Source organism: Rhipicephalus sanguineus, chromosome 10 (assembly GCF_013339695.2).
Source record: "Rhipicephalus sanguineus isolate Rsan-2018 chromosome 10, BIME_Rsan_1.4, whole genome shotgun sequence".
Lineage (NCBI taxonomy): Eukaryota > Metazoa > Arthropoda > Arachnida > Ixodida > Ixodidae > Rhipicephalus > Rhipicephalus sanguineus.
The window spans coordinates 140,537,059-140,556,797 of NC_051185.1; the positions used below are offsets into that span (position 1 = coordinate 140,537,059).

Below are 19,739 nucleotides of genomic sequence, written 5' to 3' on the forward strand. Positions count from 1 at the left end.
AGCCCTACATTGGACGGTAAGGTGAGTATACCGTCACACGTACGCCCAACGTGCGATGACGCGCGTTCATCCCTACGTTTACGTCATTTCCTTTTGTTATTGGCCTCGAGGCCCACCACTGGAAACGCCGGCGCCACCGTCGGCGTGACGTACTTGGCAGGATCACGTGGTCTCCGCGGCCGCGTCGGCTGCTTGTGGCGCACTGCCGCGTGCTTTGAAAACGAGTTTCAAGTCCCACATGCACTGCGGTCTGTTCAAATTCGGAAGTTTTCTCTCATTTTCTACTCAATTGAAACCATTTTAATAGAGTGGCTGCCTCCGAAGGCGACGAACATGGGGCTCTACCGCTCGGTGCCGCAGCGCCGCGCTAACGCAAAGGAGCCCAGTGTCAGCCTGCACTGGTAACCGCGGGACAAGAAACAGCGTGAAGCATGGGTTGTAAAGCTAAGAACCGGCAAGTAGCCATCCGCTACGAGTCTTGTGTGCAACAAGCACTTCCGCGACGAAGACTTTTGTTACTGCGTCGGGCCTGCGATGTTCGGTGAGTAGCAGACAGCGCGCACTGAGATGATGGCTCGCGCGCGCTTCCCGCCGGCAAATGATGCTTATCTGCCACAGGATGGTAAAAGCGCTACATTTTACCACGTGCGATGCCATCTCAGAACCCTCCAATGCGACCTCTTGATCGTCGGCCCCGTGCTCAGCGTCCACAAAATCGGCTGCAGATGCACAAGTCATTGTTTAGATACGTTGAATTAAAAAACGCACAGGGTCCCTTATGCATTCGCTAAAGATGACTAGAAGGCGAAAGCAATCTTCTTCTTGTCAGTCGATGTACTGATTCTCCCGCGTTACTGTATTTTCTTTCTTTTCCTAGGCGTCGCATGCTACTATACATGCTCGGTCTCGTAGACTGGTTCTCCTTCCACCAGCAATCTCGAAGTGGTGAAGCTTTGGTCTATGAATTTGTTGATCACAGAGAGCGGCAAGTTCACTGGAATGCAAACGGAACGATAATAAGGAGCATTAAAAAAAGGCGTCGCATTTGCTCACGTTTTGTGTGAGCACCAAACGAAACGAATGCGCTGAATAAAGAAACAGAAGCAGCGGCATTTGCCCGCTGAGAAGACCGATCAATACGCAGTGCGAGACAACTTGTCAAATGACACTGAAACGTACCCGAATTTAGACCGAAAAAAAAAAAAACACTGAATCGTCGGGACGGCAGATCACAAAGTTGTCATGCGCACCGAAGCCGCAGTTGTAAGGAAATTGTTTTTGAACTGCTCTGATAGCGTCCGCGCAACAGTAGTTGTTTGTTTACTCACAAATTCTCATGTTTTGCGGCCTAAAGTTCACAGCGCGGTGCCAAAACGCGCTCGTAGCAAAAGCGAAACCATCAGTACGAACATACATGCATACGCTCATACATGCAGAGGCACCGTCAGTCGTCGCGAACCCGTGCGATCGCTGGCTTGAGGCTTCTTTCTGTTATGCTCCGTTTGGTTATACAGGCAGTCTACTCTAACGAGATATTTCACATAGTTTTCACTCAGTGAGTGACTACCTTTCACGTAAGAAGCCGGTTCAGGGGTCTCCAACGCGGTGACAGCGTGAAGCGGGTGCTCGGTTTTCTGTAAAGAGACAGCGACTGTAGACTATCTTGTGCTTTCAGTTCGTCGAAAATGATTATCTTGACAGTAAAGAACACAGTTCATTTCGAAAGTATTTACAGAAATGCCCTGGAGGGCTCCTGCGAGGTGTTTTTGTAGAGCGCCAACAGCAAAACCTATGGGGAGCGCGCCGGCGGCATCCTGCCTAGCGCGCAATCGAGGCGCGTCCGATAGAGGGCGACTCCGTAACTCCTCGAGGCCAATAGCTCTCACGACGTATGTAAGCTCGACGCAGTTTATACAAAATTGTACGAACTCTGCTTCTCGCTCGTAGCAAGTGTGTGAAAGACGCTAGCAACTATGAAAGACGCTACAAAGATAACCTACTTCTATAATTTTTCTCAAAGAACCGGAACTGACGTCACCGACATTAGCGTCACGTCATGACGGAGACTGAATATATGCCGATGTTTAGGACTAAGGCTGTAGGCATAACAAACGAGGTGTAGCAAATCTAAAGTCCCTGGTTCGTTCCCGCGTTTCGGCGCCAAACTATGCAACAAACGAGGACCCGTGGTCGTAGCTGTAGAACATGTGTTTACTACATGAGGGCCAGCCCCGAATACCCACAACTTTATTTTCGTCTCTCGCGCAGCTCCCCCGAGCCCGTGCCCCACTTCTTTATTTTCTACACTAGGTATGCACTCGTTGATCACATGGTTGTGTTATCGAGTGGTGCGCTTGCAATGTGGAAAGCTGTAGTGATCGTATGAACAGAACCAGCCACCGTGACGTCCTTGTGACGTCGTAATGCATCCACAAATGGAAACATGAGCTGTACATAATCCGTAGGAACACGTGTCCCTGCAAGATGTGTGGTACAATCTTCACGGTGTTTTTCACTGTTTTGCAAGATTTACAGCGGAAAATAATGGAAAATAATGGAAATAATGGAAGTAACGGAAAATAATGGGAAGTTTATTACGTTGAACAATCCTTGAAGGCGGGACTCGGTACGCGGAGCTCACTACACCGAGGATATTTACACAGTCTTTTGCAGCTTCATTGCCTTAAAATAGCCAAGTACACAGCAAACAGCGACTTGTATACTGCAGCTCAGTAGTGTATACATCCATATATGGTTGCGAGATCCAGCTGCATGCAGGAAGCATAGCGCCGGAGCCACGTCACAGTTTGAATATAGACTTTCGGCGGCAAGCATTGATCTTTTGAGCGTTTTCAGCCGATTCTATGCTGACGTGACGCACCGACTGCAGCGAAATAACATTCCCGTTTTAACCACTCGAAACACACGGAAATTTCACATCACGCACAAAGGAAGCGCCAAGCGCCGTTCCACGGCAGGGAAGCACTCGGCCAATAGTGTTGTGTTTTGGAACTTACTCGGTGCTTGCAGGGATACTGTATTTGCAGCGCTGATGTTCTCCATACTGTATACGGTTACATGCTGCTACGAAACTCAACTAACGCAGCCTGGAATTGGTTATTAAACAAAAACTGCACAGCGAACTTAAACAAACGACTGCGCCTTCTAGTTCAGCACTGATGCCCATGGATATTGTCACGTGGTCGTCACGTCGACGAAGGCAGCAGTCGGCGTTTGCAGAATGAAACTGTTTATTTGGCCGAACTTGTGGCCGGGAAAATGAGAACTAGAACTACAGCAATACACGCTGTACGATGATAGCGGCGAACAGGGCGTAGTCCGTCGATCAACTGACAAGCAGTCAAGCGCGTCGGCTTTTATACAGGCGCTATCGAACTTTCCAGCGATATCGCTGGTGGCGGCGTTATCTCTCGACAAAGCTGGAACATTCTCGTGCGGCGCGCAATCTTAACAGATTGTTCCAAAACAATCGCGAAGCTTCCTACACATCACGGCGAGGCTTGCGCAGCGCGTTGCCCACAGTCTTTGTGGGTGAAGCTTACACTCATGAAATATAAGACTCGCGGCAATATCCACTATTTTTTTTATTTTATTTCACCTGTGAAACGCAAGACAGTCACTATACGTTAACCTAAAAAAAATGTATGTCGCCGGGAGTGACAGGCAATTAGCAGAATCGCGATGCTGCATCGCGCGCAGTTCTTTTTATCGCAGTAATAATAAAAACAAAAACAAAAAAAATAACATGAAGCAGCGACGCACGGAAATGTCTGTTCATAGTTAAGCTCATATAATTTCAAAGGCCGCAGTGACTGTCTTCTTTTCTTAATTAAGCAATTAATGCCCGCAATCCTCCGCACATCTAACAATGCCATATTAAAGGGTGAATGCCGTGTCCGCCGACTATAGTAAACAGTTATGACAGCCCCCGTCTGATAGCTGCCGTGTTTCACATCGTTTCCGCGCACTACTTCGCAGCAGAAAATCAAAGTATAGAAAAGAGCCACGATTCACTAAAGAGGCAATATGGTTTTTTTTTCTTTTTGTACAGGGGAGTCGGAACAACATAAAATGAAACATCGGGGTTTATGGCGCAACCACTAAGCGATACGCGACTGCGATCGCGTGTGTCCCTCGACACGATAAAGAACGTTTTGCTGCATATGCTTGAGTGGTCATCACACTATATATATACCTTATTCACTTTTGGTGCATGCATGCATGGCATCACGAGAATTACACGATGGTCAACATGGCGATGATGATGATGATGATGATAATAATAATATTAATAATAATAATAATAATAATAATAATAATAATAATAATGTCACAACTGACAAGTCAACATCAAAGTGCGCAAGTTTAACCATAATCAGTGTGTGGCTGACTACGTCAAAAGCCTTGCTCAGGTCACAGTAAATTACGTCAACCTGTCCTCTCTGAGAAATAGGTGTGGAGACCTGCGTCATGAAACTAGCAAGATTTGTGGTAGTTGAGCGGCCAGCGAGAAAACCATGTTGATTAGGAATCAATGAGTTTTTCACGCTAAAAGACAATATGTTGTGAAGAGCCAGCTCGAAGATCTTTGATGTGGCACATAGTAGAGAAATCGGGCGATAATTAGAAGCATCTGTTTTAGAGCCCGACTTAAATACTGGGAAAACACGAGCAGTTTTCCACATGCTAGGAAATGTGGAAGTGTCCAGGCAGTTATTAAATATCGTAGTCAGTACTGGGACAAATATACTACCGTAAGCTTTTAGTATGGCGGAGGGGATGCCATCTGGCCCACATGATAAGGATGGTTTTAAGCGCTTAATGCACTCGCAGATAAGATTTTCATCCAGCGACAAAGCACTGGATGAGCTAACCGCCTTGGGCTGTTGTCTGATATCAGTGCTAGAGTCTGAGGCCTTATAAACGGATGAGAAATGCGGGGCAAAACAGTCAGCGACGGCATGCACTTCTACCCCATTTGAGTCCAGTAGTCTGAAGGACTCTCCGCTTTTGCTAGACCGTTTACGCACATACTTCCAAAACTCAGCCGGCCTGTCAGAGGCGCTTTTTTCTAAGAATTCAATATACGAACTATGATCCCGTTTATATAGGCGTTTGGAGAGAGTTCGAAAGAAGCTGAACTCTTCCTTCCACTCGCTGGATGGAGAACATTTAGATTTCCTGTGTGCGTGATCTTTATGCTTCAGTGCACTGATAAGTTCAGATGAGAACCAGTGGGGATATTTACGTTGTTTAGGTGTATATTGGGGAATAAAATTACGCATGCTGCTCAGTACAAGCTGTCATGTCATGTTATGGTAATAATAATAATAATCAATCAATCAGTCAATCAATCAATGATTTATTTAACGTGCCCAGGAACAACCGTAAGGTCTTTGTGCTGGCGCACGCAAAAAAAAACAATAAAAATAAACAATACAATACAGACAGTTTTCAGAAATAAAAAGAGCAAAAACACGTAGACAAAGAGAAATGAACACTAATAATAATAATATGTGGCCTTTAACGTGAAACAACCACGGTACTATTATCAGCCACGCCGTAGTGGAGGGCTCCGGAAACTTAGACCATCTGGTGTTCTTTTAATTTATAGGGTCTTACGCGCAAAAATATGATTTCGAGGCACGCCGTATACTAGGAGACTCCGTATTGATTTCGACCACCTAGGGTTCCTTAACGCGCACCTAAATCAAAGTGCACGGGTGTTCTTAGATTTCGCATCCATCGAAATGCAGCCGTCGTGGCCGGGAATCGAACCAGCGTCCTCCAGCGTAGCAGTGCCACTGGTTACTTTGAACTTTACTTCCAACGCGAAAATTTGGAGGTTCTACCAGGCAAAAAGCTGTTGAAGACAGCTTGAGACGACCTGGTAACCCTGCAACGAATGCAGTCACAGAACCTGGGGTACCAGGACAGGTTTTAAATACGGTACTCATGATTCCCAATCCTGTCCTCATTTTCTCTGTCTGTCCAAGTACCCCGTTTGCGCTATACAATTCGTCATGACATACCAACTAGCCCAAGCCAATACCCTCCTAAGTACTCGTCAGGGTGTTTTGGTATCATTGTAAAGACACTTCGAGAGGGAAGTATTTGTGCTATAACCTAAAGCTGATATTTCAGAGTAGTGCGCACTCGGTATTTCAAGTACTTGGAAGGAAAATGCTATTTTCGAATGACAGAAAAAGGCCGAACAACCTGGCCGCAATTGATACGATGCCTTTGTCCAACATAAACGCCTTGTAAGGCTGCTCTGATTAAGCTCGCCCATATTTGTGTACACAAGAACTCGACAAGGCCCCAGCTGCCTTACGTTCCGGTCAGTCGATGGAGCCGGCAGTATGGCTCTTAATCAAGGCGACTCGCGTGCTCACTCACGAAAGGAATTCATCATAGAGCAGGTAGCGCAAAAATTACGGGGACACAAGAAGAATTACGGGGACTTGCTCTATGATGAATACTTACAAACTCGCCCAGATTTCCGTTCACAAAAGGAAACTGGATCCTCGACACACGCAGACGAGTCTGTCGGAGCTACTACAGACCAAGTACATCAGGTGATCGTTTCAAGAACATTCCACCTAAATCTCTCGGATCGCCCTTCTTACTAAGTGTCCCGGGTCGGTGAACTCTCGCTAGCTTAAATTCGCACTGTAGGCTCCAGTCGGCGTGAATGACCCGGCTCTCTTATACACAGCACCGAAGTATATACAACTTCAGTCAGTCCCCCTCGAACCTTCCAGACAGGACGAAAGGTCTTCGCCACTCCCACTCTCTTCCTTCCTCTCTATCTCTAATGCCACCGTAAGATGCAGAAAGCTTCAGGAGGGAAGGGGGGGGGGGGGTGACCATTATTACAATCGACTGAGAAAATCTAAGAAGAACAACATTCTGAGCTGTGAAAGTGGAAGCCAGTGAGGCCGTGACTAACACTGGCATGGGGGGGGGGGGGGGGGAGAGTCTACCACCCCCCCCCCCACCTGAAAATTTTCAGTTTTGCAAGTGTATATTGTAATGGTGGGACGACAATTAAAGAAGAGAAATATCGGGATGGCAGAGAAGCAGGACGAAGAGGGACTGCCTTTGAATTCTCCCCATTAAAACTTGCATTTGCACAGGGCTAGTCTGGCGATATCGCCTCTCTGTCATTTCTGTCGAGAAATAGAAACTGTTGAACATTATTTTTTGTCATTTCGCAGGTATTCGTTACTTAGAAAACGACTTCTAGTTATTCCATATTTGAAAACAGATTTCAGTTTATCTGCAGAGGTAGTACTAAGCTTCGGCGCCTCCGTTTTGGGACATCGCCGCAGGGATGTATTCAATGCGGTGTGTAATTTTATTCCAGCTACCAAAACGTATCTCATTTTAATCTCTACTTCAATAAATATTCTTACAGTAATTGAAAATGTCTTGAAATCTAACAGTCTAAATTGAAATCAATTCCAAATTGTTCGGATCAGAGGAATACAGCTGTATAGCCTGCTTAAAATTGCACAATTTTTTTTCATTTCCTTCTTTCTCTTTTTCAATGTTTTTCTTTGTTTAGTTTTTTTTAAATTAATATTATTAATACGCATTTTTGAAGTTATCAAAGAGAACTTACGATGCGCAGTCTTGGCCAATCCCCCAGAGTGCGTAAGTGCCATAATTTTGAGGAAACAAACAAACAAACAAACGAATGGCTACGGTTTGAGCGTTCGTAAAGTATAGTGCTGACAATCCGCGTGTTTTTACTGTCCCGTTACAACATATACACGCACACATACAAAGGCACGCAAGAGCACACATAAAGTAAATCATCATAGGCGAATGCATAAGGGACCCTGTCAGTTTTTGATCAAAAGAATGACATATTCTGTGTGCGCCCAGCAGTGCACAGTTAGTCCTGCATTTCTCTCTCTTCCCCCTTCCTTCTGGCAAATGGGAAACCCACGCCCACGGCCGAATTCTCAAAACTTCTCTTACGTATAGTGCCGTTTCACATTGGTAAGCCGTCATCGTTAAAGTGACACTAAAGAGAAACAATGAATTGGTTTAGATTGATAAAGTGTACTCGGAGAACTCTTGTGTAGTTTATTTCACCACCATAGGTTTATTATTGAAGGAGAAAACCAAGTTCAAAGTTTCATTTTTAAATTTCGCGCCGAACTTTGTGATTCGTGACGTAAAAGACTTCAAAGAGCATTTAACGTATTTTGGCGCCACTGGCTCGAGGAAATTTCCACAAACTCGTTCTGTCAAGTTTCTGGCCCCCTCAGGGGACAATGTACTTCGATTTAACCGATTAGGAACTACGTAGGCCCAAGCAGGCGCCGTCAAAAAATATGTGACGTCACGGCAAACGGTGCGGGAATTCCAAGGTGGCTTCGCCACCTGTATTTTCTTTTTGCGCGTTTTCTGGCTTATTAAGCGTCTTCGCGCAGGAAGCGTGGTGTTTTTGGTATCGTGGAAGACTACTTTACTAATGCGAGAAAAATCGTTTTGTTCTTTAGTGTCCCTTTAATGATATGTCCTGCATCATGATTAGGTTAAATATTCTCTTCCGAAACTTTTTAACGCAAGATGTTTCTGTGAATACGCGTGCCCTGGTTCTGACAACGGCACGGTCAAGCTTGTCGGACGAAATACGTCTCGCCACTTTTCGAATGAGATGCGGATGGTTTACACGAGCGGACGAACAGCAAGGCTCGTTTCTGCTCCAACAATAAAGCGACACCGCTTGTTCCCGGTTGGCAACGAAAACAGTCACAATTTTTAGAGCGCAACTCTTAGGCTTCCGTTCCTGCGTTGAGCGGAGTCGCCGTCGCCGTCGGTGGCGTAACCGATAGACATGAAAAAATAAAGTGAGAAAAAAAAATCACAGCATATCCACGGGTGAATGATGAAGAGCTTGGGCGAAGCTCCTGAAGCAATCATGGTTACACAGTCAAAGCAATCATGGTTACACAATCAAAGCGATAGCCCAGTACATCATCAAAGACGTGACAGCACTATATATATATATATATATATATATATGCCGCACCAACGATCCGACACGTACAATTGTGTACAGCGCCATCTAGAATATCATCACTCAACTGCAGTTTGTATGTACTTCTATGAGACAGCGCCATCTATTATACTGTTCGGGAGATACTGCCAGTTACGCCTGACGCAGGACAAGGTTAGACTAAGAGGAGCTTCGCCCCTAAAAACAGGATTGAATGGGACTTGAACCCGGGCCCTCTGCGTGTCAGTCGGGTATACATTCTACCGCAGAGCCTGCGCTGGTGCTTGAAACTCATGTGCAAAAAGACCCTATACAAGCGTGATGTCCGGCAAGGAATCGCGTTAACTTATGTAATATAGAGTGGCAGAACAGCAAAATAACAACCAGTCACGCAGCAGAGAGACTTGGTCTTTCTGTTCCGACGTGGGAGCGGCCCGCAACGTGCTAGAGCGCGTTCCGAGAGACCAAAATAAAGTTTATTCATCCACCCGTCCATCCATCCATCCATCCATCCATCACACAATGCTAATTGCGCAACAAGTGTGTGGTTTAATGGTTCCCACCCACTGCAAAGTGCTCAGCCATAATTCTTCATCGTCGTCAGCCACGTGCTGCATCAACAAAGTGCAGATAATACCTTACAGATGTGTAGCGGGTACCTCGCTTGTCCGCGGAAAGACGAATAATGGCGTAGTGGATGCTGTCCTACTTCACAAAAATTATGATTTATGGCGTAGTCGATACCTTGCGGAACGCCAAAACTTCAAACACAGGTGGCCTAGCTTGCCCCCACACGAAGCTGCGCTCGGAATTCTCATTGGGCAGTATCGTAATCGTCGGTGAATTTTTTCTCCATATTTCAATTCAGTTTATTTTTTCTCCATCAAAACAAAACATGATAGCCGAGGTGCCCGCGGCAAAAAGTATCTTTGGATAGCTTGACAACGCGGCGGACACCTACAAATTTGACTGCGTCTTTTGCTACGTGTAGAAACGAAGTACGCTTTCGGCAATTTCCTGTTTTGGCGTCCTCCAATTCGTTTATTGCGTCAACGGGCGGCACTTTCTCTGCGCTCTTTAAGGACCAACAGAAAAGCCACGGATGGAGCAGCGCTGCGTGGCATTGATCAGTCGAGAACTACAGGTCAGAGAACTAAGAGCGGAGCTAAATTAGTCCTTGAGAAATTGCCAGGAATATAAGCGTACAGAAAGGGACGAATATAAAGTGCCACAGGTATATACGTACATGAATAGCGTGACAATTTCGATAAAGTTTTGAAACAATTACAGCGCTGTTCAGATTTATATAAAAAAAGTGACGTGCACCCTGATACATTCGCCTAAGACGACAGGAAGGCTCAAGCCATCTTCATGTTATTTTTCCTCTAAATCAACAGTATTGATCACCCGTCGTGGTGATCTAGCCGTTATGGTGCTCGACCCGAAGGTTGCGGGATCGAATCCCTGCCGCATTTCGGTGGAAGCGAAATGCTAGAGAGCCCCCTGTAATTGGATTTAGGTGCACGTTTAAAAGTCGACAGGAGGTCCGTATTTCCGGAGCACTCTACTGCGGCATCCCTCGTAATCATATCGTGGTTTCGGAAAGTAAAACCCCAAGAATTATGAAGAGTATGCTGATCCAACCCCCCCCCCCCCCCTTCCCTAGAAAGCTTTCTGCACCTCATCTGGTTTTGTGCACCCTCCGGTATCGGCCCACCATTGACCAAGTGACGATGCCATGCGATGACGTCACAAAATCTGCCAACTTTGTGACGTCATATGGTCAGCATGTGATTTCTTGCATTACTCGTGTTGACGCCGACTGCCACTTTTTCCGTCTGATGGGAAGAAGGCTTTCGCCTTAATAAACAATCAATGTAGGCATTAAACAAGCACTGTGTTGGAATAAAAAGGGAGATGGCCAATTGGATACCAAATATTGTGCTAGCGGTTGGCGGGGTCAGGTGGTTTTCCCCGAAATGTCGCAGCTGACCTTTCTGCAACCGAGACAACATACGGGGTTTCGGAAACAACGCAAATAATTCGTCATATACGATTAAGATTCAGCGACGACACTGATGAGCGAGACAAAAGCCCATCGCAAAGCTCACAGTGGGATTTTTCTTTTTTCTTTCTTACACAGTGCATGCGCTAAATTTGGACACAATATTTCGTATGACGACACATCTGCGTCGAACAATAGGGAGTGCTTCGAAATGTCAAACGCAAGTATGCATGAGCTGAACACCGCGCGACTCGAGCGGCGCTCAGCTCGCCGTGCATGATGCAATCTGCTCTGGCGATTGCCCGTTCCGCACGTATACACCATACACTCTAAGCTAAAAGAGACTTACTTCGAGTAGTAGGTGTTAAAAAACCTGTGTAAGGGTTACTCCTTCGAGGGTCTAAGCCCTGCACAGGCTTACTTTATTTAAAAAGGACAGGTTTATTCTGTACAGCTCACTCTCAATGCGCAGTGTTGCGACTTGGGTCGCGTCTGTTGTGCGCAGCTAAGGTAAGTTGCTCCTGTTATTTTCAAGATAAGTTTTGCAAGATAAGTTGTTCGGCTGATTTTCCCACGAATTCAGGCATGTCGCCTGACAACAACTCTGCGCAGTAACAATAATATTGCGAGCTAGGGGCATCGCTGGGCCAAAACGAACGAACAAGCTAACAAACGAGCAAATATGCTAACAACCGAAGGAACGAGTCTTAATCGCAGCGCGGCAAAGGACATGGATATGAGAAGGAAGCGTGTGACGCTGTGTGTCCTCGTACGTTTCTTTGAGCTCCCCGAGGCGCCATCTTGTCGTACACATTGGTACACGTTCTGTGACAGAACGGAACGCAACGTCACGAGTGAACGAGAGGCAGCAAACAGCCAATAGACGAAGGGCACGCTTTGGTCGTCTGCTGGGGGAGTTCAGAAATGTTTCCAACGCATGAAGAAACATAGGATTAATGTAACTAAATATTGATATTGGGGTGCATTTTTTTTTCAAATTTTTTTCAAAGCTTGAAATTGAGAGCGTGATGACTTCAGCAGTTAATTTTGTTAATGTGTTGTTTGGGCGCTAGGCGGTGTCGCCGTTTCACGAGGCGTTCGGTGGGGGCATTGGTTGCCATTTTCGCAAAACTATTGGTGCGGGATTGCATTAAGCCAGGCACAAAGCAGGCTAATTCAACTCTCCGGCATCAGTGCTTACTTTTCGACCCAAACGAAGTATTCCGAAGACTGCTCTTTATCCGTCCTGTTGGTCGGAACGGTGTCTCTGTCCGTTCAGCGTCCGTTCCTTGCCTAGCAGACGACAACATGATTGACAGTACTGCCTTTTCCGGTTGCTGCTCTCACGTCTGACCGACAGACGAGCCTCGACCAATCCCTTGCGGCGCAATACAATGTTTTACCGCATAACGTGTACAAGATTGTGCGGCCACTGCAGGTGTCCACGTATCCACCAGCGAACGACCGAGCATGAAAACAAACACGCGTTACATCAAGGTTGTCGAACGCGATGTGCGTCACGTGACGAGGAGGTTAAAGCGCGCCGTGTTCGCGGGGCCGTTATAATGACGTCACTACCTTGTGCGCAGCGCGAATACCCCGGAGCCCTCACGAGGGCTGAATGTTCTCAGAAACCCGATCGCACCATCGCGCGTGCGTCGTCTGTTTACGCTCTACCACACGGCTCTGCTCACCGCTTGCTTCAGTTCACATGCCGTTTTTTTTTTTTTTTTCTGCTATAAAAAGCGTGTTAGCTTTTCCTATGTTTTTCTAAGGGAACAGCGGTCTATACCTGTCAAAATGGCTGATTGGGCGAGTTGTGTGATTCATGATACTTTCAAGTTTCGTGTTGAAGTTTCAAATTTCAAGTTTCAGGTAAATACCTGTCTTAAAGGGACACTAAAAAAAAAAAACGATTGTTCTCGCATTAGTACATCATAAGAATTGATAATATGGTAAGCGAGAAAACGCGCGAAAAGAAAATACAGGCAGCGACGACGCCTTGAGGTACCCGCACCAGCTCGCCCTGACGTCACAGATTCTGACGGCGTGTACTGGGCCTCACGTAATCGATAGTCGCTAAAAGTTAGATACGTTGTGTTCTGAGGAGCACAAAGTCTTAACTTAGCACGATTCAGAAAATTTGAGTCACCAGTGTGGTCAAAATGCGCAAGACTTTGAAAGAACGTGGGCTTCGGCATGTTGGTATTCCATCAGAGGTACGAGGCGGACAGAGCGCTAACTTTCAACAAATGATTTATTTACGAAGCAGTACAAGTAAAAATATAGGAAACGGGAAACAACGCACGCAGGCGCATAAGTGCGAGATTAGATTTTTAAACCGCAATGATACATGTGAAAGATGTGCAGCCAAAGATAACATGAAAGCTAACATGATTGCTAGTTTGGTGTAGACATGCGTAAGCGCGTCTTCAATTGAGCTGACAAGAAAAGAATTAAATTCGATAGGAAAGGCGACTTGAAGAAGATGGTTGCTACAGCATGGCCTCGTAATCATTTTGTTTACTTTCATGCTATCTTGGGCTGCACATCTTTCACACGTATCATCGATGTTTTAAAACCCAGATCTCGCGCTTATGCGCCTGCGTGCGTTGCTTCCCGTTTCCTATATTTTTGTTTGTATACTGCTTCGTAAATAAATCATTTGTTGGAAGTTAGCGCTGTGTCCGCGTCGCACCTCTGTGTTCCTGTCCCTCCTGTGCGCTTTAGCTGTTAAGATTTTGAAACTCGTGACGTCACACCGACGTTAGTAGCGTGAAGTTTCGGCGCGAAATTCAAAAATGAAACTTTGACCTTCACGACGATATAATACTGCAAGAATACTTTATCTGTCTGAACTGATTTAGTGATTCACTTTAGCATCCCTATGAACGAGACGATCATGAGGTCATCGACTACGGTCATGCTTGCTGTCTCTAATGGCGATCGAAAACACGTTGAAAAGTGAACGCGGCTATTACATATAACACGAATAAAGGGTTACACGAATGCGGATCGTAAAGCTTTCATTTTCAACCCTCCTGTTTATCCACAGAGATATGTTCTACACCGTTGTTCAGGAACTCATTTTTTTATATTCAGGTCAATTGCTCGGCTAAAATTGCTGGCCAGCGAATTCCAATTAACATCAATTCGATTTCCCACACTGCCCACGCCGAATTAATCAGTTTTTCAGATTATACTGTGTGAAACTTAATATACTCATTCGTTCAGCTTCATTTTCCCGAAAATTGTCTAATACCTCACGGTGGTAGTTAGTAACCATACTTAGCAATCGTACTAATAGTTTGAGTTATAAATACTATCCACTATACTCGGCGACAAATTACCTTGACAGTTCTCCATATCTGGTAGAAGACCTCGGTACAATAAAACGCTTTTTAGGGGCGAAGCTCCTTAAGGCGGCACCTGTTCGTCCCTCGTAGTCGTAGTCGTAGCGGTCGTAGTAGTCGTAGTGTGTAACCAGTCTTACGCTTTGACCTCCAAGGTGGTGCCGGTGGGAGATTTTTCCTGTGCGTTGTTGAACAATAAAAAATTCGCAGCGTGCGCGTTAACTAAAAGCCGACTTCTTCTGTCTCTCATTCCCATTAGCAGCCATTGTTTGCCTCCAAGGTAGTGCCTGGTGAGATTTCTCCTGTGCGTGATTAAACAATAAAAATTTTGTTCAAAACGCCGTTGATTGAGGAAATAAACCAACGAAAGACGCCAGATGTTTTCTAAAAGCAAAGCGAAAGAACGCCAGATGTTTCTAAAGCAAAACGAAAAGACGCCGGCTGCTTAACGAAAGACGCCAGATGTTTTCTAAAGCAATGGTTTTCTAAACAATGAAAATTCACAGCGTCCATGTAAAATTAAAGTGAGCTGCAAGTCGTCATAACTCTCATCGAACCTTTAGTATAAACGCGCCCGATCTCACGTCGGTGATGATGTACTGGGCAGAATTCACGGAAGATTCACGGTTTACCGATGAACCTCCGCAGCTTCGCCCACTCATCATCATTCACTCCGTGGATATGCTGTGATTTTTTTTCTCTCAGTGGTCGACGCGCAACATAGGGAACTTTGAAATCATCACACCAGTTGTATCTCAAAATAACCGTTCTGGTAAATAAATCCTGGAACATACAAAACCCTAAATCATGAAAAATAATATTGGCATCTAACGTACTGCCGTAAACAACACTTTTTTAGAATATTACGAAGTAAACTGTCCATACGTGTTTTCCAGCGCTCTGGACAAAATATGAAAATTGCAATACCATATCTCAGAACACTATATGCTAGCGCAATAATAATAATAATAATCGCAGCCTTCTGTATCGCATAAGACACATTTTCGCAACGCCGTAATGCATTGCTCCCTTTCACTTCCCTGTATTTTAACGTACATTTGTTTGTTTGTTTTCCCGAAGATGTTAGTACACCAACTCGCCCAGATCGCCGTATTAGTTTGTTTGTTTGTCGAACGAGAGGTTAGCTGTATGTTAAGCAGGGCTCGCTTGTCTCACGGACAACCGGACAAGCACACTCGCGAGTAAAGGCGCTAGAAGTGTTTGCTGTGCACGCCATAAATGCGAAAATACAGTGCATCTATACCTTGCAAGCTCTTACCTATCCATCATTTCCCGCCCGTCTTGCTCGGTTTATTATATTTTTTTTTGCTTTTTTTCCTCATCGACACAAAATTGAAGTGCGCTTGAGATGCCTCTCGGGCGCGTGGGGAAAACCGAGGGTCGACGTACGCCGTCACTTTATTTATTATTAAATATTATTTTTTACGCGAGTTGTGAAAATGAACTGGATGCAAAAGAGGCGCGGGGTGAAGTATGCTCGGCGTGAATTACACTGGTACCCAGTTTGTTTATCATACTTAGCCGAACACACACACACACACACAGGTGGGGCGCCCCCCCCCCCTAATCACCTAAGAGGGGGGGGGGCGCAAAGTCAGCCCCACACATTGACATAATAGGGAGGGGGCTGCGACTCGGGGGGGAGGGGGGCGCAATGCAGGCGCCATACATTGACATAATTGGGAGGGTAGGCGCTGTGACGAACCTTCCCCCCCCCCCCCTCCCGGAAGTGGAACCCTGCGCACGCCTATGAACCTGACGTCACATACCCTGCAGAAATGAACCACACATGAGAGATGGGAAAGGCCTATCAAATGGCAACGTTAGCTGACATTTCGTTCATACCTCCCCCCCAACTCCCTCCCTCTCCCCGCCGCTGAAACCTTCTTCATTTTTCTAGCCGCTCACCACGGTGACTCGGACGCCCGTTCTCCTGCCCCCCACCCCCACCCCCTCACTATTTTTTCCCACTCATACCTTTCTTTTTCTTCTTTTACCATACTCTTTTCACTCTCACTGTCCCTTCAATCCCCAGTCCCCCGTGAGTGTATCGGTTGAGGTGTCCTCACTTGAGAGACAGTTATCGTGCACTCCACACCCAATTTTCATTTTCATTTCCTTCTTCTTTTTAAGAATCACCCCCCCCCCTTAGTGCTTAAATTGTTTGACTGCGGCCTGATAGCTGAGGGGAGTTTGAGACTGAATGCTTCCATAATACTAGCGAACACACACAAAGACTACTCAGGAAGAAACAGGACAACCGCTAGACTTTGCGTGTTCGCTAGTATTATGGAAGCATTCAATCAGTACCGACTAGCCCAGCTAAATGCATTAAGGTGTTTCAGACCCCTGAAGCAAATGAATAGTCCAACCTTTACGGGAACGTGTACCTTTTTAACGGCGCATCACCCGCAAAAGCCTCCGTGTAAGCAAATTTTCGCTAACGGCGTAGGTGCCATTTAACACATATCCCTTCACGTCATTGATCAGCAGACCCTGTTTACGATAAAACCTACCGCAGTTTTTCCCCTCCCTTTCTCACCAACGTCCTGAAAGGCAGTGAGCCCGATCACGCTCTTTCCGTCCTCACAGTTCGAGGTAACGTGTACGCCGTCCGAGTGAAAGAGAAAGAAAGACACTCAGAAGCGTCTACGCAGGAAAGAAGAGACGCCTCGCGCGAAAGCGAAAACCGTGCGTCCGGAGTCTTGTTCCAGGAAGGAAAGAAAGAAAGAAAGAGTGCCGAACCACGCCACGCGTTACGTGTACTAATAGCTTAACGCGCGCGTTCTTTCCCGTTGAACGCGGCTGACGTAGGCGGCGGCGGCAGACTCGCACGTGGAGCCCGACGTTTACCGGCGCTCGCTCACCGCAGGGGCTTGGCTCTGACGTCATTGACGCCGTGTAGCTGCGAAAGGGCGCACAGCTGCTACCGCTGTCGTCGTCGTCGTCGAAGCAAGAGAGCGACCCCGACCTTGCGTGTGTCGTCCGTTACGTTCTCCACGAGAGACAATACAGTGTATGTGCGTACGCGGCGGGCGGTGTACAGTACGGCTCTGTTCTTTTGTTGCGACATCCCGGCTTGCTGCTGCCGCTACTGCACCGCTGAAAGCTCGTGCACCGGCTGTCGTGTTTGCTAGTACAGCGACCCCGAGACACGTAAGTCACACTTATCTCCGTGCTTTAAGTTGCATGGTAATTCCCTTCCGACATGTTGTAAGCGGTGTTATGTCAACGGGAATTCCTTTCCTTTTTTGTTGTCGTTGATCTCCCCTTCCTTGATGGAGGGGAGATGAGGAGAGATAGGAGTCTGTTATCTAATATCGTGCGCCATATCTTACAGGACCGGATTCCTCAGATAGGGAACTCCCTGTAGGTTAACGTTCCTGCATGTACGATCGTTTTGGGTGTATCGAATATTAGCAGTCTTCAACCGCGGAATAAAAGGGTAACGGAAAGGTTGGAGCAGGGAGGACGGGGGAAGGGTTAAACATACCGAGCCGCGAGAACATTGCAGAAAGGAGTAATCGATGAGTTATAGCATGTCCGCGAGCAACATGTAAAAGAAGCCGTGGATTGTAATTTCGACTAGAGTCGCTTCTTGACCGCGTGCACGCATATATGTACAAGTATCCAAGTGCCGCATACCATGGGCGTTGGCAGGATTTTGTCTTGGGGTGCGCAAACCCGTGTTGCATCGAGAGCGGTGTGGCTTGGGTAGGATGCAAGTGCTCCCTTTGCACCCCTTGCCGACTCCCATGCCATATACACGGGCACACGTTACGTTGGGGGACAAGTGCGCGCACGACAGCGCGCATAGTTTCTCCTCAGAGCCCCCCTCCCCTGTTCCTCCTTGGTCGATCTCGAAAAAAAAAAACAAGATCCGCAATGGATGCAAAAATGAAAATGAAGCGATGACGTGCTTCCGACAACGGCGTGCCCTGACTTTCCGGAGGCAAAAGTGGGAACTGGGAAGTACATAGTTCATGGATTACAACATCAGGGGTCCTCGACACCTCTGCCGCCATTATTGTCAAATACCTGCATGGCCGTAACTCTCTACTTGTGTGCAATCGCGCGACAGGTCCAAATGAGTAAAGGTCTGAGAGAGACTTGGCGCCCCTCTCAGATTATTAGGGGGGGGGGGGGGGCTCTACGTACACGTGTACGTGTCCGCAACACCTGTATGCGTCCACGCTATTTGCAGAAGCTTCCCCTGAAAGGTCATTTCTGAGGTACTTCCAACCACGTGGCCTACAACTCCTAACCGAGGAGGCATGCGGGATATCTAACACACGTCAGCAACAACATATTTCAGGGGGAAAATGGCAAGGATGAACCGCCTCCAAAGAAGGTAGATTGACGCGACGCCTTAAGGGCGGACACCTGTCAATCAATGCAAACGTGTTCGTCGCAGTCCCCCATCCGATCGGCTTTTCTTGCAACGTACAATAATTAGCCTTGCGATAGCGCGCACTCTGTGATACAAAAAAGAACGCATAAGCAACAAGGCGTTCAGGGTCAACGACCCACGGTGATGTTTGAAAAAAAAAAAGTCTCACGGTCCTTTATGCATACGCCTAAGACGAATGGAAGGAGAAAGCCGTGCACTTCTTTTTATTCTCTGTGAAACGTATCTGAGTGAGAATAAAATGTATTTGAATGAAACGATTTAAGCATTTTCTGTAAACTATTAAGCGTTCTCTCTGAGAAAATCAGCACAAATTTACTTAGTATATTCGCGCTACAAACGTATGAATGACAGTCTCTGCTTTATGTTTGTAAAAGTTGATCAGCATAATTTTGTTAACTTCTCCGTTGCGTATTTTACTCTCTTGCGCGTTTACTGTCCGCCTTTTAGAGTAATCCAACTCAAGAGGTGCACTTGGGCTATATTCCAAGGGAGATCTTTTCTTTTTTTTTTTTTGAAAATTCATTCTATCTCTCAAACTTCGTTTTCGTTACAGCGATATCATTTCGTCGCTCGAACTCGTTTTCGCCGTTTTTATTTCGCTTTTTTGCGAGTGGATACGACAGCGCAATGAAATGTGCTCTAAAACTTTCATTTCCCTTACTGATCGCTGCTGCGTTTTTTCTTGTTTCTTGTGGTATTTCTCCTACTCCGTGTAGTGTTCAGTGCATACGTGGCAGTAATGAAGTTACAGTAATTAAACTACTTCTCGCTGTAATGAGTTACGTAGCGAATCACTTTGGTGGGATGATAATTTTTTTATGCAACGAATTACGAGCGAGTAATTTCGAGAACATCACTCATTACATTCCAGATTTTCACTAAAATATAAGCATGTCCGCTTGCCTTGTGGCA

The 19,739-nt window shown here is 46.2% G+C and overlaps 1 protein-coding gene across 3 annotated transcripts in view; it reads left to right on the forward strand.

Annotated features, from left to right (window-relative positions):
* The window catches only part of LOC119372497 (L-threonine 3-dehydrogenase, mitochondrial), an 84,945-nt gene that overhangs the window by 33,470 nt on the left and 31,736 nt on the right, over positions 1–19,739 (forward strand). Inside the window, exon 1 of one of the 3 annotated variants that reach the window (XM_037642970.2) lies at positions 17,363–17,572. The exons of 1 other annotated variant lie outside the window; for it this stretch is intronic. In XM_037642970.2, coding sequence (XP_037498898.1) covers positions 17,435–17,572 — 138 coding nt within the window. In that variant the 5' untranslated portion in view covers positions 17,363–17,434. One more of the 3 variants, XM_037642968.2, reaches the window with a different exon arrangement.